At 38.3% G+C, this 23054-nt stretch overlaps 1 protein-coding gene across 1 annotated transcript in view; it reads left to right on the top strand.

Moving 5' to 3' along the window:
* LOC124788023 (methenyltetrahydrofolate synthase domain-containing protein) overlaps window positions 1-23054 on the top strand; it is a 148665-nt gene that overhangs the window by 107689 nt on the left and 17922 nt on the right. The window contains exon 5 of the mRNA XM_047255084.1: window positions 11745-11935. Within this exon, the coding sequence (XP_047111040.1) occupies window positions 11745-11935 (191 nt within the window). The remainder of the gene's footprint in view (window positions 1-11744; window positions 11936-23054) is intronic.

Here is a 23054-nt window from a genome sequence, read left to right as displayed (position 1 = left end):
ACTCAGTTCACTCCTCCATCCAACCGTGATCCACCCCCACTGCCTCCAAACCACCCCTTGTTAACTTTCCAGAATTTCTTATCCTTGAACCTCTCCTCACCATCATTCCCCAAATCCCTCAACATGCATACTAACCTTAACATCCACAGAAAGAACCACAGTCCACCATCTAAAAACTGATCCCAATCTTATAATCCTACGTGCAGACAAAGGCTCCACTACAGTTGTATTGAATTGCAATGATTACGTGTCAGAAGGACTCCATCAGCTGTCAGATACCTCCACCTACAAACCATGCCACAATAATCCCATTCCAGCAATCCAGCAGGATCTCCAATCACCACTCAAATCCTTAGGCCCATCCCAGAACCTCTACCCAGAGTCCATCTCTCTACTTACCCCTACCACTCCCCGCACTCCCAACTTCTACATGCTTCCTAAAGTACATAAAGCCAGCCATTCAGGACACCCCATTGTGGCCGGTCACTGTGCCCCCACTGAGAGTATCTCTGCTCTCATAGACCAGCACCTTCAACCCATTACCCGGAACCTATCCTCATATATAAAAGATACCAACCATTTCCTCGACTGACTCTCCACAGTTACTTCCTCTTTACCACACGGTGCCCTGCTCGTCACTATTGATGCCACCTCCCTGTACACTAACATTCCTAATGCCCACGGCCTTACTGCTGTCAAACACTACCTTTCCAGACGCCCTATGGATTCCAAACCAACAACCTCCTTACTAGACTCCATGACCAATTTATCCTCACCCACAATTACTTCTCCTTTGAAGGCATTACCTACAAATAAATCCACGGTACAGCTATGGGCACCCACATGGCACTATCCTATGCTAACGTATTCATGGGCCACCTAGAGGAATACTTCCTAAAAACCCAGAATCCTAAACCCCTTGCCTGGCTCAGTTTCATTAATGACATCTTTGCTATCTGGATTGAAGGTGAGGACACCTTATTCACATTCCTCCAGAACCTCAACAACTTCTCCCCAATTTGCTTCACCTGGTCCTACTCAACCCAACAAGCCACCTCCCTAGATGTTGACCTCCACCTCCGAGATGGCTACATCAGTACCTCTGTCCATATAAAACCTACTAACCACCAGCAACACCTCCACTTCGACAGCTGCCACCCATTCCATACCAACAAGTCCCTTCCGTACAGCTTAGCCACCCGTGGTCATCGCATCTGCAGTGACGAGCAGTCCTTCTCTAAATATACCAAGGGTCTGACTGAAGCCTTCACTGACCATAATTATCCTCCCATCCTTGTACAAAAGAAGTCCCACAGGCTGGCCACAGAGGAGCATTCCCCTCGTAACACAGTACCATCTGGGACTGTAACAACTGAATTACATTCTCTGCCAGAGTTTCGATTACCTCTCGTCGTGCCCTGAAATGAGAAATGACCTACCCACTATCCCTCCCACCCCTCCTACCCTGGTATTCTGCCGTCCACCGAACCTACATAATATACTCATCCATCCTTACACAACCCCTGCTACCAATCCCTTACCTCATGGCTCATACCATCTGTAATAGACCTAGATGCAAGACCTGTCCCATACATCCTCTTACCACCACCTACTCCAGTCCGGTCACTAACATCATCTATCCCATCAAAGGCAGGACTACCTATGAAACCAGTCATGTGATTTACAAGCTAAGCTGCAACCACTGTGCTGCATTCTATGTAGGCATGACAACCAACAAGCTGTCTGTCTGCATGAATGGCCACCGACAAACTGTGGCCAAAAATCAAGTGGACCACCCTGTTGCTGAACACACTGCAAACATGATACCCCTCATCTTAATGACTGCTTCACAGCCTGTGCCATATGGATCCTTTCCACCAACACCAGCTTTTCTGAATTGCGCAGGTGGGAACTTTCCCTGCAATACATCCTACGTTCCCGTAATGCTCCTGGCCTTAACCTTCGTTAGTCACTGTCCTCACCCATCCAGCCCCCTCCCTGTTCCCATTCCAGCACTACACAACTGTCATTTCACTGCCACACCCAGTCTTTTAATTTCTTTTTATTTCTCTCCTTTCCACTACATACTCCTTCCCCCCTCCTTCTCTCTTGCCCACCGTCTAAACTGCAACACTTCACTGCCCACCACTCCCACCATACTATCCCTCCCCCTCCCCGCCCCAGCCTCCTCCTTACCCCCACCCAGTCGCCACTCCCATCATGCACTGGTGCTGCTGCTCACAGTGTAGTTTCAGCTCTCTGAGACTGCAGACATGTGTGCAAGTTGCGTTTGCGTGAGTGTGTGTGTGTGCATGTGTGTATGTGTGTCTTCTGCTGACAAAGTCCTTAAGGGCCGAAAGCTGTAATTGTGTGAATCTTTTTATTGTGCCTATTGCCACTCAACATCTCCGCAATATGGTGAGTAGCAACTTTCCTTCTCTGCTACCTGTGTAACCAGTTGTTTTTCAGCAGAATATTTCCTGAATGGTTGAAATATGCTGAAGTTAAGCCACTGTTTCAGAAGGGAGATAAACAAATACTGTCAAATTTCTGTCCAATTTCACTTTTGCCAGCATTCTCAAAAATTTTAGAACAGGTAATGTACAATCGGCTTTATAACCATCTTATCACAAATAACATACTGTCAAAGTCACAGTTTGAATTTCTAAAGGGTTCTATATTGAGAAGGCTATCTACACTCACGGTGAAAATGTACTTCATTCATTATACAGAAAAATGCAGGGAACTGGTATATTTTGTGATCTGTCAAAGGCATTTGACTGTGTAAATCACAATATCCTTTTAAGTAAATTAGAATATTATGGTGTAACAGGAAAATCTGAAAAATGGTTCAAATCTTATATCTCTGGCAGGAAACAAAGGGTATCATTAGGAAAGAGACATGTATTAAGGTATCAGGCATCATCCAACTGCGAACTAATTACATTTGGGGTCCCACATGGTTCCATTTTAGGGCCCTTACTTTTTCTTGTTTATATCAGTGACCTTTCATCAGTAACATTACCAGATGCCAAGTTTGTTTTGCTTGCCAATGATACAAACATTGCACTAAATAGCAAATCCAGTGTAGTCTTAGAAAGATCGACTAATAAAATATTTGTGGGCATTAATCACTGGTTCCTAGCCAATTCTTTGTCACTAAACTTTGAAAACACACTACATGCAGTTCAGAACTTGTAAGGGGTGTCCCACAAGTATATGCCTAACACATGACAACAAGAAGATAGAAGAAGTGGACTGTGTTAAATTCATGGTATAAATAAATTCAACTGGGAGAAGCACACCACAGAACTGCTGAAGCATCTCTCTATTTGCAATGTGAATTCTGTCCGACATAGGGGATATAAAAATGAAAAAGCTGGCATATTATGCTTACTTTCACTCCATAATGTCATATGGTATTATTTCTTGGGGTAATTCATCAAGCCAAGCTAAAGTTTTATGGGCACAAAAACATGGAATAAGAGTTATATTTGGTGTGAACTCAAGAACATCATGCAGAGGCCTGTTTAGGGAACTAGGGATACTAACTACTGCTTCCCAATATATTTATTCCTTAATGAAATTTGTCATTAAAATATATCACTTTTTCAAACCAACAGCTCAGTTTCTGGAATCAGTACTAGAAATAAGAATAATCTTCACAAAGATTTAAAGTCAGTAACTCTTATACAAAAAGGTGTGCATTATTCGGGAACATACATTTTCAATAACTTGCTAACAGCCATAAAAAGCTTAACAAACAATGAAATTCAGTTTAAGAGAAGCCTAAATGATTTTTTGGTGTCCAACACCATTGACGAATTTCTCAGTAAAACAATTTGTGTGTGTGTGTGTGTGTGTGTGTGTGTGTGTGTGTGTGTGTGAAGTACACTCTAACTTCTGCATCATTTCCATGCAGTAATGTGTTCATTGTAAATAAATGTTGTAGTAGTTCTATTATATGTTTATTACCTTTTTTTTAAATTTTAAATTCAGTGCATCATGCAATCTTAGTAAATAGTGTTGCGAAATGATATTTCCATATACTGTTCATTTTATACTGTTTATTTTTTATATTTTCTATTTTTAATTCCCGTTGTTTTATGGAATTATCTTGTGGGGCAGTGTGTGTAAAGTAAATAAAGTGTTTGTTCAGTAGAAGTGAGAAGTTAGATTATTATGTAAAACAGGTAACCATACATCTAGAGAAGGAAAGTTGCTACTCATCATGTAGCAGAGATGCTGAGTCGCGATAGGCACACGTGCAGTCTCAGAGAGCTGTAACAACACTCATTACATTCCATCCTGGATTTTCCATTGTTTGATAACCATACATCTGACAGAGGAACTTGAGAGTCTTACTTTAACTTTCCAATAAGTATACTCCTGAATGTTCATTGTTACTGATAATGATAATCAGTTTCTACTGAATTGAAATATTCAAAGCCACAATTAATTTTCATGTAGACTTTACCTCCTCTTCCAAGTGTTCAGAATTGAGTTATGTACTCTGGTAGCAAGATATTCAACATGCTTCCATCTAACATAAAGCAAGAAATTGGAAATCCCTGCCAGTTCAAAATAAAATTAAAATCATACCTCAATAGCCACATTTTCTACAAATTATCTGAATATTTAGATTCATGGATTGAAAAGTTATATTAACTACATGGACAGGAGCAGTGTTTGTTAAAAAGCTGTGTGACAAGCAATAAGATATTGTACATAAGACTCAGTATTCATTGATTTAAAATATTTTCTTTCGTGAAACCATTGTAATGAAGTTAGCATTACTGTGTAACTTGGCTTGTTCTCGTTCTTGATGAAATGTGCGGAACACAGTGAATAAATACTGGAGCAATGAAGGATACCAAGTGATTGGAAAGATACACACATCATTCCTCATTTTAAGAAGGGCTGTTTAATAGATACAAGCAATTGTACACCTATCACTGATTTCATATAAAAACAAAGATGAGGTGACTTACCGAACAAAAGCGCTGGCAGGTCGATAGACACACAAACAAACACAAACATACACACAAAATTCAAGCTTTCGCAACAAACTGTTGCCTCATCAGGAAAGAGGGAAGGAGAGGGGAAGACGAAAGGAAGTGGGTTTTAAGGGAGAGGGTAAGGAGTCATTCCAATCCCGGGAGCGGAAAGACTTACCTTAGGGGGAAAAAAGGACAGGTATACACTCGCACACACGCACATATCCATCCACATTGAAATATGTCTGCTTGTGTCTGTATGTGTGGATGGATATGTGCGTGTGTGCGAGTGTATACCTGTCCTTTTTTCCCCCTAAGGTAAGTCTTTCCGCTCCCGGGATTGGAATGACTCCTTACCCTCTCCCTTAAAACCCACTTCCTTTCGTCTTCCCCTCTCCTTCCCTCTTTCCTGATGAGGCAACAGTCTGTTGCGAAAGCTTGAATTTTGTGTGTATGTTTGTGTTTGTTTGTGTGTCTATCGACCTGCCAGCGCTTTTGTTCGGTAAGTCACCTCATCTTTGTTTTTATATATAATTTTTCCCACGTGGAATGTTTCCTTCCATTATATTGATATCACTGATTTCAGTTTGTTGTAAAATTGTGCAACACATATTATGCAGATGTACTATAACATTTTTTGAAAATGAATATTTTCTCTGTGCAACCAAGATCTTGCAGAACTTAGCATGATCTGTTCATGAGATCCAGTGGGCTATAGATGATGTTGTCCATATGTTCTTAGACTTCCATAAAGCATTTTATACAGTTCCACACTGCCATTTATTGAACAAAATACAAGTTTGCTAAGTACTGGACCAGATTTGTGACTGGATTCTGAAATTTTGAAATTTCTAGCAGATAGAACTCAACATGTCACTCTCAATAAGATATAATTACCCTGTGTTTGTGTTGCAAGGCTGTTACTTCGCATTTATAAATGATGTAGTAAATAATATAAGACGTTCCTTGGGTTGTATGTAGACAGTGCTGTTGCCTGTGGGAAGGTTGCAACATGCACAGACTACAGCAAACGTATTGCATGTAAATAAGTGAAGAGATCCATTACTGTTTGATTATACTATTGAAAATAAATCAATGAAAGTAGTAACAACTGTAAAATACCTGTTAGTAACAGACTGGAGCAACTTAATGTGGAATGATGATGTGGAGCATACTTTTAGGAAAAGCAAAGGCCAAGTTAAGATTGATTAGAAGAATATTAAGGAATTTCAATTTACTCTTGAATGAAGAGGCTTACAAAAACTTGTTTGAGTGATTCTACATCCAATCTATACTCTGCAAACCACTTTACAGAGTATGATGGAGGGAACTTGATGTCCTACTGCTGCTTCTCCCATTTTCTGTTCCACTTGTAAATGGTGTGTGAGAATTGTATTGTTGGTAAGCATCTGTGTGAGCTTAAATCTCTCTAATTTTATCTTCATGATCTTTTCCCAAGATATTTTTGTTTTCGGAATATTAAGTGAAAACCAGTCAGTAATACACAATGACTCTATGCACATCCACTACTGGAGTTGGATGAGCATCTACCATGTTTTCACACTTACTAGACAAACCCGTGATGAAAAATGCATCTCTTTGCATCTTCTCTTCCTCTTGCAATCCTGTATGGCAAGGATCCCTTGAATATTGCTCGTCAGTCTGGGACCCTTACCAAGTAGCACTGATAGAAGTAAAATGCAATGAAAAGTGGTGCAGTTTGACACAGGTTCATTCATTAAGATTGATAATGTTACGTAGGTACTCATCAGACTCCAGTGGCAGGTGCTACTAGAAGGCATTGTGCATCACAGAGAAATTTTCCATTAAAATTGTGAGAGTGCATGTCCCAAGAAGAATTGTGCAGCATATTACAAAAACATGAGCACCTTCCAAAATACCCTCATCAAGAAAACCAGATATTTGGTGGCTTATTGAGCTTATTGAATCTTTCTGTCCACGCACCATTCATGAATGGAAAAGAAGAATGATAAAATAGTGATATCAGAAGGGCCCTTCACCACACACTGTAAGTTGGCTTGTCAAAAATGGATGTAGATGTACAGAAACCGGACTGCAGTTCTAAAATTCAAAGAACATGAAAACGAGACAGTAGTTGAAAGACAAGTGAGGAAATATTGAACTCTGATATTATCCATCTTCTTTCACTCACATCATCAAAATGACAGACATCTCCAAACTATATCTTCCATCTTAATTCAGACCTTAGGCTGTACTGTAGATCACTCTATCACCATGGCTGACTTTCCAGAAATAATATGGAAACAAAATAAATATTGCCAGTGCTGTTTTATATCTCTGTTTGTGCATGTACAGGATCATGCCCCACATTGGTAGTGTCAACCAGCCCATGAGTAGGACAGGGTTTAACCTGTTTCCCCCCTTGCTATTCAGTCTATACATAGAGCAAAAGAAACTCAGGAATTGGAAACTGAATTAAAGGTTCACTTTTAAGTTTTAGTGATGGCATAATAAATCAGTAAGAAGTTATATGATGAACATATACATTTACGTCCATATCCTACAAACCACTGTGAAGCGTATGACAAGTGATACTTCCCATAGTACCCAGCCCGGTACAAGAGTTTTTTCTCATTCCATTTGTGTATTGAATATGGGAAAAATTGCTCCTAAAATAGCTCTGTGCCTGCTAAAATTAATCTGATCTACTCTTTGTGGTCCATATGGAAATGAATCATAGGAGACTGTAGTTAGTTTTCACTAAATACTTGTTTTTAAACTAAAGTAAGGCTTCACGGTATAGTCAGCATCTTTCTTAAAGTGAATACCAGGTCAGCTTTTTCAGAATTTCCATGAAACTCTCTCATGAGTCAAATTTATTTAATATAGATCACACACTTAAGTGAATTCTAGAATGGGTTGCACATGTGTTTTGTAAGCCATCTCCTTTGTAGACTGTCCACACTTTGCATGCAAGTATTCTATTAATGCACTGAAGTCTGTCATTGACTTGATCATTCCATTTTATTTCCCCAGAAATTTTTGTGCCCAGATATTTGTATGGGTTTTCTGAGCCCAGCTGAGTTAACTGGTATCATAGTCATAGGATATTATGCTTTTGCATATTGTGAAATGTATAATTTTACATTTTTGAATATTTAAAGCAATCTGCCAATTGTTGTTTGACTTGTCAGATGTGGTCCTATACTTCTAAAGCTTTCCTGAGATAGTACATCTTTCCAGGCAACTGCATCATCTGCACTAGTTGAGGTAACTGTTCACGATTTGTCATATCATTAATACACAACAGTCTCAACATGCTTCCCTGGAGCACACCTGAAGTTACTTGTAAATTTGTTGTTAACTCTCCATTTAAAATATCATGCTTTGTCCTCCATACCAAGAAATCCAGACCCAGTTACAAATTTCATTTGGTACTGCATATAACTGTACTTTTATTAATAAGTGTTGGTGTGGTACTGAGTCAAAATGTTTTCAGAAATCAGGAAATACTACATCCTCTTGTTTGCTTTCACCCATTACTTTCAACATGTTACATGAGAAAAGAACGAATTTTGTTTTACATGAATGATGTTTTTGGGATAGATGCTGGGTGACTTGGAGGACACCCTTCCATTTGAGACACTGGGTTTAATTTGCGTTCAGAATATGTTCTAAGCCTCTACAGCAGATGGATGTCAGTGATATATTATAGTAGTTCTGTGGACACTTCAGTTACAGAAGTTGTTGCAAGCCATATACTGTGAGCGTTTTACAACCAAATGCATTTCATTGAGCATTTCACTATCTGTAGCTCGGTGCTTTGTTTTACACCTGTTACTCAGAATTTGTTGTTTCTTAGAAGTTTCTTCACAGAGACTATATAAGAGGAGGGCCACTCTCACCATGAACTGTTCTACTAAACGGTCCACCAAAAAGAGCTCCTGCATTAAAAAAATAAAAAAGATACAGAGAAAATACTTTTACTTGTGAACAACAAATACTATGATATTTTACATTAACTGGTTTTAAAAATTATGTATGGTAAATGGCTCCTCCATTCTTGACACATTAATGAAGCATCCCCTGGAAGTTTTCCGTAGTTCTTCGTGACATTTCCAGGGGAATGGCAGCCAATTCCTGGGTTATTGTCTCCTTACATTAATGTAGGGTTGTGGGGTGATGTTTGTACACTTGAGCATTTAGGTGTCCCCAAAGAGAAAAATCACAAGGTGAAAAATTAAATGACCTTGGGGCCCAGACGATGTATCTTCATGAAGAGAGACAACGTCCAAGAATTTTTAGAGGATGCTGAGTGGTATTGCTGTGGCTCTGTATTGTTGGAACCATACTCCTCCCTTTTCATGATCCCCAACAGACTGGTTATATAAACTCCCTACCAAGTGACAATAACAATTTTAGTTAACTGTCTTATACCTTCTTCGAAAAAATACAGACTCCACACACCTAATTCAGCAATGGTGCATTGAATTGTCAATCACTTGCTGTAATGTAGTCACTCGTGAAGTTCTTGAGGGTTTCCTGCTGCCCTGTAGTAGAAATTTTGTTTATTTATATTATATGACAAGTGGAAGTGACCCACATCAGAAGAAATCAAAGCAGCACCTGGGGGAATGTTCTGAAGCATTTCCTCACATACAGCTTTGCAAATTTCAATGTCTCTCTCACTTCATTCTTGGGTAACAATAATTTTGTCATATCAGACAATCCCAGGGTAGCTGCATGTTTAAAAGCTAAACATTTGGAGAGTGCTGGCTGGACAATCTCACATGCATCACATTTCCCTGTTTGTTACAGTCCGAGGTTGATCAGTAGATTTTCTTTTCTGTGGAGAAACTGATGCTGTAAAGTTTGATACCCAAACTTGAATGGTTTTTCTATCAGGAACAGAATCTTGTTGGCCAAGGTGAAACTGAATGTGAAATGTTTGAGTAGTAATCACAGAACCACCATTACAGATCTGCTCCTCTACAACAAATACATGATGCTCACCCAGCCGAGCCATTGCTTATGCTGAAAATGGCATGTACACAGCTATCAATCAATATCTGCTCCATGTCAATAACCCCATCACAATTCACACAGTGGGCTCTCCAAATAGGGGAAGTCTTTTTGCCAGTCCCTGCAGTTACATGTCTGTCCAGTGCTTGTCTAATACTCTTCTAAACTTTATCCATTGTTCCTCTTCTTGTCCTGCCCAGAGCTAAATGTTTTACATTCCTCCTTGGGGGATGACACCATTGCTTGTCTACCTATTTTACGGTGTTAATAGTAGTTTCCTTTTAGTTGAATGATCACTGTGCTGTAAGTGCATCATTATCAATTATCCAGTTCATTGTGTCTGTCCTCAAAGAACTCAGGTCTACTTTTTGTTCCCATTAGATCTAACATATTTCTGTTATGAGTTGGCGTCCCAAATATCTGTTGTCGGCAGCTTTCAGATAAGTCATTTAGAATTATTTCACATGATATCTTGTTGTGTCCACCATGTACAAAACTATAGTTATCTCAATAGATTATTAGATAATTATAGTCTCTTCCAATGACAGTATAGTTGGGGAAATTATATACCAGTGAGATTTGTGCTAAAGTTCTTTGTTTCATTTGGGGTTAGTCTGATGGTCAGTATAAGGCCCAATTAAAGTTGGTGAACACACACATGATACTCAGTCTTCCCCAGATGATCTTGCTTGCAGCTTCAGTTTGTACCACAGTGGATTTGAATTTCTCATCTACCATGGCAAATACATCACCACTATTTCTCATTAGTCTATCCATTCAGTATGCATTTAGATTTACCCCAAAAAGCCCACTACTGTGAATTTTGTATTATTACCGGCTTTCTGTACTTAGTATTATGTAAGCTCCATTCCTTTTTAGTAATGCTTCAAACTGAAAGAGCTTCAGCAGTTGCTCACTATTACTTTAATAGTCTTGCCTGTCAGGGGAGTTCTTTGGAGTTAACAACAATATTTCATGGTCTCCTATAGATATCATTTTCTGGACTGGATGGAGAATTGCCTAATCACGCCAGTTGCGCAAGTCTAACATGTCATGGTCTGGTTTGTGACCAAACCTTTGAAGTCCTGGTCCAAGCCTTCCTCTTGACTCTGAAAATGCTCTGTTCTGGGGACACTGCTGCAGATTGCAAACTTCATTGAAATTCCATGAGCAAAGCTCAGTTAAAACAAATCAAGGGTGATGGACTTTTGGATGATACTGAGGTAACTGAGTTGGGAAATTAGATGGTAAAAGCAATAGACACATTTTGCTATTTGGGCAGCAAAACGACTGACATTGGTGAAGTAAAGAGTACATAAAATGCCTACTGGCAGTAGCAAGAAAATTTTCAGAAAAAGAGAAATTTGTGAACATTGAGTTTTAATTTAAATGTTGGGCAAGCTTTTCCAAAAATATTAGTCTGGATTGTAGCCTCATGTGGAAGTGAAACAATACTAGTCCTCTAAATATTTTATCATTCTCCATCTCTTTCAGGCACAGATGAAAACCTACCAGTTTTTGAGTTCCTAAAGCTCGTAATGTTTTTGCCCTTTTTTGTATCAACCCTGTCACAGTTTCAGCAGTTTGCAACTCATTGCTTTTCAAATGTCTTATTGCAATTTTTGGCTTCAGATTTGACTTGAGATTAGCACTTATGTCTGTTCTGATGTTATACACTACAAGCTGATATGCCTGCATTTTGTATTTTAAATTTATTTATGAGAACTTTCTAACCATTTTCAGGTATTTGATTCTCTCCCTCATCAGTTGTTTAAGAGTCATGATGTTCCTGTTGACATCATCATAACACCAACACAGATAATAAATGTCACACCTCGACTTCCAAGGCCTCCTGGAATAATATGGAGTTTATTAACAGAACAGAGACTCAGAGAGATACCTATATTGCAGGTCCTACGTGAACAACTAATGAAGTAAGTCTACTTTTGTTTATTTTATTTTTTTCTTCTTTCTGCATGTTGTAACTTGTCTTCACTAATAATATTTATATGTACTTACCAAAATACACTCGTATGTAGTCCTTTCTGGTTTCTTTTGTGATAGTTGACTATAAGCACTGTTGCATTTACTGAACTAAAGCTGCATGGGAGATCATTTGCTCAAGGCTCAGTATCAAGGTTAGGCATGAACATGTTGTGAAGTATGTAAAGACTGTTAGTGGCGCCAAAGTTAGTGTCCAGTCCCTAGTGTGTGAGACAGGAAATGAGATTGACGGTACACGACCAAAATCTGAAATGCTTAGCTCCATTTTCAAATGTTCCTTTACAAAAGAAAATCCAGGAGAATTCCACCAAATTAATCCTTGTGCCGCTGGGAGGATGAACAAAACAAATATTAGTGTCAGTAGTGTTGAGAAACAACTGAAATCAGTAAAATTGAACAAAACTCCATGTCAAGATTCTGTGCTGAATTTGCACCTGAGTTAGACCCTCTTTTAATTATAATCTATCATATTCCTTGAACAAAAGACCATGTCCAGTTCTTGGTAAAAGGCACAGGTCACACCCATCTACAAGAAGGGTAGTCCAGTATCCTTGACATTGATTTTTGTAGAACCTTAGAACATATTCTGGGCTCAAACATAATGAGGTATCTCAAACGGAATGACCCCCTCAGTGCAAATGGCATGGATTTCAAAAGCATCAATCACGTGAAACCCAACTCACACTTTTCCCACATGACTTACTTAAAGCTTTGGATCAAAGCAATCAGGTAGATGGTCTATTTCTTGATTTCCGAAAAGTGTTTGACTCAGTACCACAACTAGCTTATTGTAAAAACTAAGGTCATATAAGCTATCAAGTGAAATTTGTGACTGCATTGAGGACCTTTTGGCAGGGAGGATGCAGCATGTTATCTAGGATGAAAAATCATCGTCAGATGTAGAAGTAAATTCGGGTGTGCACCAGGGAAGTGTGTTATGACCCTCGCTATTCAAATTGCATATTAGTGACCGTGCAGATGATATTAATAGTAAAATTAGGCTTTTTGCAGATGATGCAGTTATCTGTAATGAAGTACTAGCTGAAAGAAGCTGCATAAATATTCAGGCAGATCTTGATAAGATTTAAAGTGGCACAGAGATTTGCATCTTGCTTTAAATGTCCAGAAATGTAAAATTGTGCATTTCACAAAACGAAAAGCCATAGTATCCTATTACTATATCAGTGAGTCACTGTTGGAATTGGCCACTCATACAAGTACCTGGATGTAACACTTTGTACAGATATGAAATGGAATTATCACATAGGTTCAGTTGTGGGTAAAGCAGGTGGTAGGCTTTGGTTTATTGGTAGAACACTGGGGAAATGCAATCAATCTACAAATAGACTGATCACTTTTGCAATCAGCTCTAGAATATTGCTCAAGTGTGTGTGATCCATACCAGATAGGACCAACAGGGGTTATTGAATGTATACAGAGAAGAGCAACACAAATGGTCCCAAGTTTGTTTAATCCATGGGAGAGTGTCACAGAGATAATGAACTGAACTGAACTGGATGTCTCTTGAAGATAGACATAAACTGCTTGAAGAAAGCCTGTTGACAAAGTTTCAAAAACCTGCTTTAAGTGATTACTCTAGGAATATACTACAGCCCCCTATGTGATGCTCACATAGGGATTGTGAGGATAAGATTAGAGTAACTACTGCACCCACAGAGGCATTTAGTCAATCATTCTTCCTGTGCTCCATACTTGAATGGAACACGAAGAAACCCTAATAACTGGCACAATAGGATGTACCCTCTGCCATGCACCTCATGGTGGTTTGCAGAGTATATATGTAGATGAAGATTGTTTGTTCCTTCTAGCAACCACATGGTTCACACCTAAATGTCATTGATCTTCCCCAATCATTTAGTCATCTTCGGAGGAACATTCAACAATAATACATCATTACAATTTTATAAATGGTATGTCCTCCCCCCATGAACCATGGACCTTGCCGTTGGTGGGGAGGCTTGCGTGCCTCAGCAATACAGATAGCCATACCGTAGGTGCAACCACAACGGAGGGGTATCTGTTGAGAGGCCAGACAAATGTGTGGTTCCTGAAGAGGGGCAGCAACCTTTTCAGTAGTTGTAGGGGCAACAGTCTGGATGATTGACTGATCTGGCCTTGTAACACTAACCAAAATGGCCTTGCTGTTCTGGTACTGCGAACGACTGAAAGCAAGGGGAAACTACAGCCATAATTTTTCCCGAGGGCATGCAGCTTTACTGTATGATTAAATGATGATGGTGTCCTCTTGGGTAAAATATTCCGGAGGTAAAATAGTCCCCCATTCAGATCTCCGGGTGGGGACTACTGAAGTGGATGTTGTTATCAAGAGAAAGAAAACTGGCATTCTACGGATCGGAGCTTTGAATGTCAGATCCCTTAATCGGGCAGGTAGGTTAGAAAATTTAAAAAGGGAAATGGATAGGTTAAAGTTAGATATAGTGGGAATTAGTGAAGTTTGGTGGCAGGATGGACAAGACTTTTGGTCAGGTGAATACAGGGTTATAAATACAAAATCAAATAGGGGTAATGCAGTAGTAGGTTTAATAATGAATAAAAAAATAGGAGTACGGGTAAGCTACTACAAACAGCATAGTGAACGCATTATTGTGGCCAGGATAGACACGAAGCCCACGCCTACTACAGTAGTACAAGTTTATATGCCAACTAGCTCTGCAGACGATGAAGAAATTGATGAAATGTATGATGAGATAAAATAAATTATTCAGGTAGTGAAGGGAGACGAAAATTTAATAGTCATGGGTGACTGGAATTCGACAGTAGGAAAAGAGAGAGAAGGAAATGTAGGAGGTGAATATGGATTGGGGCTAAGAAGTGAAAGAGGAAGCCGCCTGGTAGAATTTTGTGCAGAGCATAACTTAATCATAGCTAACACTTGGTTTAAGAATCATGAAAGAAGGTTGTATACATGGAAGAAGCCTGGAGATACTAGAAGGTTTCAGATAGATTATATAATGGGAAGACAGAGATTTAGGAACCAGGTTTTAAATTGTAAGACATTTCCAGGGGCAGATGTGGACTCTGACCACAATCTATTGGTTATGAACTGTAGATTAAAACTGAAGAAATTGCAGAAAGGTGTGAATTTAAGGAGATGGGACCTGGATATACTGAAAGAACCAGAGGTGGTACAGAGTGTCAGGGAGAGCATAAGGGAACAATTGACAGGAATGGGGGAAAGAAATACAGTAGAAGAAGAATGGGTAGCTTTGAGGGATGAAATAGTGAAAGCAGCAGAGGATCAAATAGGTAAAAAGACGAGGGATACTAGAAACCCTTGGGTAACAGAAGAGATACTGAATTTAATTGATGAAAGCAGAAAATATAAAAATGCAGTAAGTGAAGGAGGCAAAAAGGAATACAAACGTCTCAAAAATGATATCGACAGGCAGTGCAAAATGGCTAAGCAGGGATGGCTAGAGGACAAATGTAAGGATGTAGAGGCTTATCTCACTAGGGGTAAGATAGATACTGCCTACAGGAAAATTAAAGAGACCTTTGGAGAAAAGAGAACCACTTGTATGAATATCAAGAGCTTCGATGGAAACCCAGTTCTAAGCAAAGAAGGGACAGCAGAAAGGTGGAAGGATTATATAGAGTGGAGTTTGACGTCTGTTTAAGACAGTGTTATTACTCAAGGAACATACATGTTGAAAGCACCGATGATGGCTGTTAATCAGTCAAAATCGATATGCAAAATTAAATAAAGAAAACATGCTCTTTCGGCTGGTTGCTGCTTATTTGGTAATTTTATGGATATTAATGTCAGTGGACTGAGCTGAAATTGCTGAAACTGAATAGGACCCCAGGGTTGAACAGCATCCACAGGTCATACGTATCTACAAGAAGTGTAACAGAAGTGATCCACAAAACTACCATCCAGTATCATAGCCCAGTCAATGAAGACCAGAAAAGGTTAAATAGGGGAAAAAATTCGTGTAGTCACAAAGTTATGTACAGTTGTAGGATGTGTTGCAAAGAACAACTTACTACCAATCCTGGTTGATGGGGTGTTTGCATGTTGGGCAAGGAGAGGGGGCAGGGAGGAAGAACCTTTAAAGGTCACTTTTTAACATTTTTATTGAACAAAACCAACAGGTGTTTCACATAGCTGTACTGACCTTTTTGCAGCACATCTTATGAATCACTGGCAATATAGTGTCCCGACATTCCCAGGGGTGTTTATTTTCCATGAATTGTGTTAACACTGCATGGAATACAGAGATGAGTTACTAATAGTATTAATGCAATAAATGTATGTGGGTGGATTTTATTGAAATCTCTGCTCACTGTTATATGCTGCTAGATGGGAAACAGATTCTTAGTCATCCTGTGTGGCAGCTGTAGCATTCTGAGAAATTTGTCTTTCCCACCACCACAAGTGCTGTTCACTTTTTAGTTTACAGATTATACCTCCCAAGCATTTCCTGTCCTGTTCTCTTATGTGAGTAAACAAAATAACTTCACTCAGCTCTTTTTTTTACATAGAGGAGTTTTTATGTGTTAACTGAGCATGTATGTAAATTACATTCCTACAAACAATGTCTGAGAAGTGTTTAATTTGTAAGTGTGATGCCAGCTACCTACATAATGTTTGTAATGCTTGTGGGGAAGGGACTGGATTGGTAAATGAGATACCTTGCTGCTGTCTTATCATTGGTGTCATATTGTAAAGCCATTTAACTGTGTTGTTGTTATTTTGTGGTGAATTAATGAATGGCCCTAAAGTTACTGAACTTCTCTCACCATAAAGTGAGGTACTGGTAGACTGCGCAAATCTCTATCATTCAGGAATTGCTGACATTAGTAGAGTGAGCTGCACTGAGAGACTGAGTGGAACCACTTACCACACCTCTACCTTGCAAGGTGGGCATGAATATGGCTGGTGGAATGTTCAAGTGTTCTGTAATGCATTGACTGACATATGATGAAACAGCTGAAGTTCCATAATGCATGGGTGGCGTACTCCTGTTACAGAGGGAGCCAATTTAGCCTCTGAGCCTCTTCAGGTGTTGGAAGAGATGAGGTTGGGATGACGTATTTGATACTCCTCCTGCTGTGAAGACTGTTAAAGCCATTGACAGTGGAGGCAGAGAGATTGACATTGTCAAATACATATTGTCAGAATGTTACACTTGGGGCAGGCTCTTAACAGTTTCACAGCTCCAACTGTTGATATTTTTTTTTTTTTTTTTGCATAATAGCTCACTTAATAAACTGAAAATAACTGCACTGTATAGACAAGAGCTCGGTGCAGCTATTTTGCCTACTTACATAAGAGAACAGGACAGGAAATACTGGGGAGGTATTGTCTGTCTGTAAACTGAAAAGTGATCAGTGCACATGATGGGGGAAGTCACATTTTCTGGAAGAATGCTATAACTGCTATACAGAATGACTAAGGATCAGTTTCCCCTCTAGCAGTGTAGAGCAATGAGCAGATCTACATAGAATCTGTCCATATGAGCTTCTTACATTACTATTATTAGGAATTCATATCTGTATTCCATGTAGTGGTATCACACTTCGTGGAAAATGAACAACCCTAGGAATGTCGGGGCACTATGTCGCCCGTGATTCATAAGGTGTGTTGCAGACAGGTCAGGATGGCAACTTATATAGACACACATTTTCATGCAAAATAAAGTGAAAATTATACTGGTAAAAGCAGTGAGTTCATGAATTATAGTGATCAAATCAGAAAGTTAAGTGATCCTGTAAGTAGTCTTCAACCAACAATTAACGTTCTGCTGAGTGATGTGAAAAAAACCTACATCTCAGTGTGTGAGCCTTCATTAAAATTGCACATACTTTTGCATGGTAGCCATACTGTTCCAAATATAAATATGAAAAAGCTAACATATAAAAAGTGTTTTGAATGGCTATTGCTATGAAAATGAAAATGTGTAATTTACGGATGATAGTCAAACTCTTCCAAATAAGTGGACTGTAACTACTACCGAAACAAGTGTTAATGATAAACATGAAAGTGTGAAGTGTGATGACAACAAAGCTCGTAAACAACGCAGCAGTGGAGCAAACAAAACAACAATGAGACTCAGTGACAATAGAATCAAGAATCAGTTGCAAAAAAGACACAATGTTCTTTTCTTAAGAGACAATCATGCCAGAAACCTGGTGAGTATTTTACAAGACAATAACAAAGATTTCCAAGCAATGGGAATAGTAAAACAGTGTGCAAGTATGAAAAATGCTGCCGATGTTGACCTACAGGAAAAAAGGAAAGATGAAAATGAATATGTCATGTGCATATCTGGTGCCAACAACGTTGCAAGAAACGAGGCACAAAACTGCATAGCAAGCCTCAAAAAGTTCTTAGAAGCTAACAAATCTTGGAACACAATAGTTATAATGTTACCTCACCTAATATACAATTCATCTTCCACAAGGAGATACAAAAAACGAACATCAGAATCAAGCAGATGAGTGCTTTGTGTGGAAAACATAGAATAGCGTATGTAGGTAAAATGGACAAATGCCTACATACCAAGCATGGGATCATCTAAATTTCGAAGGCAAGAAACTTTTATGTGAGAAAATAAGCAAAATTATTGCAGAGAAAGATGACGTAAACAAAATTATCAATCATAAAGGTGATAGGGATGCTTTTTTGGAGTAAAACGTAGCAATTTAATCCTTACATACCAGAATGTTCAGTAACATAATGAATAAAACAGAACACTTGGGCGTATATCCAAATGAATCAAAATCACATTTCTTAAAAGTGAGTGAATTAGGTTGCAAGGAAGAGGAAGCATATGGATAGAGGCTAAGATATTATGAACTTATAAACTTGTACTGTAGAAGGACACACAAAGGTGGAGGGGTAGGCATTTATAGCAGAAATGATATAGCACATCAAAAAGTCAAATGGATTGATGATTTGAGTAAAGAAATAGTACTTGAGATTGCAGCAATAAAGTTAAAACTAGGGAACAACAGGCTGATTATAGCAGCTCCATGTAAGTCACTTGGAAGCAGCATTGAAGAACTTCTCAGTTGTGTGGAGGACCTGCTGGAGAAGACATCAACATATAAAAAACATGTGCTGTTTATTGTAGACATCAACATAGACCTTTAAATAAAAGCAATAATTATTTGCATTGTGTTGATTTACTTCAGTGTTCAGCTATTATCACATAAAATCAGAACCTACAAGAATTACTGTAGAAACACAAACATGCATTGACCACATTCTCGAACTAAAAGTGATACGGTTATGTATTAAAGAAAGTGTAATTATAATAAACTTAAAAGACACTAGGCAATAAAAAATGGGAACCAATTTCCAATGCTACAAGCATGAATGATAAATGGGAAAATTTCTATAAATTATTCAATAAAACTTTATATGAAACATGTCCTTTAGTAAAACAAGTAAACAAATCTGTTAATCACAAAGCTGAGAATTACCCTCCAGAAGTCATTGAACTGAGAGAGAACGTGAAAGACTATTACATACTCTTTAGAGTAAAAACAGTGCATATAGCATAAGTTTGTTTATGCACAAAAAAATGATAATTTCTTATCTTCACTATTTATATCAATGTGTGCACTTATGTTTGTTAACTAAATCTTTGTGTCTGTGAACTAAAATCTGTGACAATGTCCAAAAACTGTTTTTTATATGGACAGCAAACAGACAAATAAACAAATGCATAAATTTTGCCATTAAAACACTGTTTTTAATAAGCTGTAATTTTTCAGTCTCCTAAAAGGTGGAAATTATTAGTCATAGAGAAAACTGAACAAAATCTTTTCTGTAGGAAATTTAATGTAACTTAGTTTTATACTGGGAAGCATTTTTTCTAGAAGCTATAGTTTTCAGTTTATTAAAAAAAAACACACATTAGGATTTTTAGTATGTTCATCATGGCACTCCCTTCCACAACTGTACTATAATTGACATTAATCTGTTTTATACTTTCAGAATTTAATGATCTCGGGTTAAGTGCCCCAACCCACCTACATACATTTCTTTACAATGAAGCACTGTACGTACATCCTGTAGAAAGTTTCTAATAGGTAATTGTGAAATGCCTTCCAACCTCAGAAACTGGGTTCACTTTCTTTTGCTATAAACCTGGAAACATTTATTTTTAAATGTTAAATATCTTCTGTTAGTCCTATTTGTAATTGGTCCAACACACTTGAACAATATTTTAGAATGTGTCACAAGTATTTTGTAAGCAGTTTCTTTTGTATACTGGCTGTATTTTCCCAGTATCATACCAGTGAACCTAAGTCTGCTGTTTGCTTTGTCTGTGATAGAGCTTCTGCAATCATTCCATTTAATGTTACCAAAAATTGTGACTCTGAGATATTTTATGAGTTTACTGATTTCAATTATGACTCACTGATACTGTAATCAGAGGATACTATGTGTTTGTGTTTTATGAAGTGCATAATTCTACAGGACAAGCCATACTGTTTAATAGTCTGCAATTGGGTCTCATAACAGCAATATGGAAAGAATAATTGCCACTCACCACACAGAAGAGGCAGTGTGTGGCAGACAGGCACATTGAAAAAGATTGTTAGATATTATTAGCTATCACATTAAGTAATTCATCAGACATAGGCGAACTAAACATATACACACGGACACTGTCGTCTCCAGCTTCTGGGGGTACAGAAAAGAGGTGTGAGGGGGACAGTTGGGGGGGGGGGGGGGGATGCTACTGCTGTGCTGCTTGTGGGACTGTGCAGGGTTGTGGTGGTGACAGGACAGGGGCTGCAAGGTGCTGCATTGGGAGGGGGTGGGGGCAAAGGGTAGAAGGGAGAAGTATGGAAGGATTATATAATTCGCAAAAAGTTTATATGCACCTTTAAAAACCAAAATAAAACACTGTGTACAAGATTTACTACAGCTTGTAAAATTAACAAAGTCTGGCAAAACAAGATTTTAAATCACTTTAAGGAACTCATGCATAGAGGAAGAGGAGTGTCCCACAGGGAAACCTTTCAAACTAAGATTTAAAAATCTTGGATTTATTGCTCTTAACTGGAAGTATATTGAAAAGGAAACTTTCAAAATAATGCACATTTATTTGTAAAATAGTTAAAGAAGTGTTGTGTAAGTGCAAATTGTTTTCCTGTCTAATCTTCACTGACTGAATGTGGCAGTTGGCATTTCATTTTTAATGACTTCATATTGTTAACCACAAGCCTCACGAGGAAAGACAGAGTTAGAATTCTGAACTGCTGCACAAGATTCACAAACTCATGCCAGAGGTCATTCTGGCTGTTTCTCATTCTTTGTGAATGCACAGAGTTGCCTCGAAATATGATACCATAGAGTATAATAATAATATACCAAAAATAAACAAAGCAAATTAGTTTTCATGCATTAGTGTAAGAGGCTGTGAAGATTACAGCATCAAGTTTCTGTACAAGACCCTGGTGCGACAAGAGACATTATGACCTGTCTTCAGTGGTAAGTATTTTAAGTGGCTGACTCCACTGGTTTTATGAGGACAATAAAATTTTATTTCTACAAAAGCTCTGTGTCAGAAGCTGTATACGCTGAGTTTTGGTTGCAAAATGTCACAATGCATAGTGTTTCATGTTATCCTTCAGACAGTTTATTGCTGAACTTGTGTGTTGCCAACACCTTGCATGTTAGTTAAATGCCAAAAAATTATTCAAAACACGTAAATAAATGCACTTTTTTCACTCCGATGCCAAGCCTCATTCAACACAATTCTTTGTAGGTCTCACATGCACAATTCTTTGTAGCTCTCACTTGCTCCAGTCCCGAAACTGGTTGTACTAGGTATCAGTGCTGCGTAATACTGCCATCTAGAGATACCTATGTTAACTCAGTGTCAAATTGAAACAGTTGTTTTGAGAAAAAGTTTGTTGTTATTATATTCAAGTTAGTGGGCGTGAAGTGGCTAGTACTGCACATACAGTCCTCTCTTTGCAAGAGACTGTGGAACTTGTAGCAGAATCTCTAAATGAAAACAAGAATGACAATGATTTAGATGATGACAGTAATTCATATGTAAACAATTGACTGAAATTATGATTAACCACCATGAAGAGTGTTTCAAAAGTAGCAGAAAATGAAAAAAATATGTGTTGTAATGCTTATGTGGATATATTTGGACAAAAGTGCACTTTTTCTTTTAGTGTATATCCTGGCTGGTGTTCAGTGGCCTCATTGTTTCCACAAAGGGAATTGCACATTTCTGTATAATGTGTTTTGTAGCCAGGTGGCAGTGATTTAAATAAGAGTGCACAGAGATGTCTTGTGTATGCATTAGGGACTGCAAAGGTTTAAAAGCCTCTTTGGCACATGCACATATCTTTTGTGTAATAGTCGCTGGAAAAAAACTTGGATTAAACATTCCTGAAAATGGGTCTGTGAATAATTAGTTAATGATAAGAGACTGTCTTGTGGGGCAGGAGATTAATAATAAGAAATAAGTAATAGGAAATATTGTTCACTGTCTTCTATGAGCTCCTGAAAACTATTTCTGTGGTCAGCCAGAAAGCAATGGAGAACATACTGACCATAGTTTCCAGTCTGCAAGTCCACACTCTTGTCTAGTGCACTGAAAGAAATATTTCTATTCTCAGTGGAAACAGGAACTATGATTATAAATGCAGATTTTGAGTTTTAATTGATAGACATATTTGATAAACTTTCACACGCACAACGTAGTAATATTCCTGATGATATAATAATAATAATAACAATAATAATGATTATAATAATAATAATAATAATAATAATAATAATAATAATAATAAATATGATATCTTTATCATAAACAGCACTATGAACAGTTCAGAGGTGACGTCTATGGTAAGCTCCCAGTAAATGGTCTTTCGCCCTGACTTCTGATAATCAAAGTTAATTGCTCACCACAAAAGTGGAAAATAAAGTCACCACTTGCCATACTGTTTTGTTAACATTGTGGGTGGCACACAAACAGTTACTCCCATGAAATCTAACAAGGGAACCTCCCCATCGCACCCCCT

The sequence above is a fragment of the Schistocerca piceifrons genome, chromosome 3 (assembly GCF_021461385.2).
Source record: "Schistocerca piceifrons isolate TAMUIC-IGC-003096 chromosome 3, iqSchPice1.1, whole genome shotgun sequence".
Classification (NCBI taxonomy): Eukaryota; Metazoa; Arthropoda; class Insecta; order Orthoptera; family Acrididae; genus Schistocerca; species Schistocerca piceifrons.
This window is presented reverse-complemented; position numbering and strand designations above follow the sequence as displayed.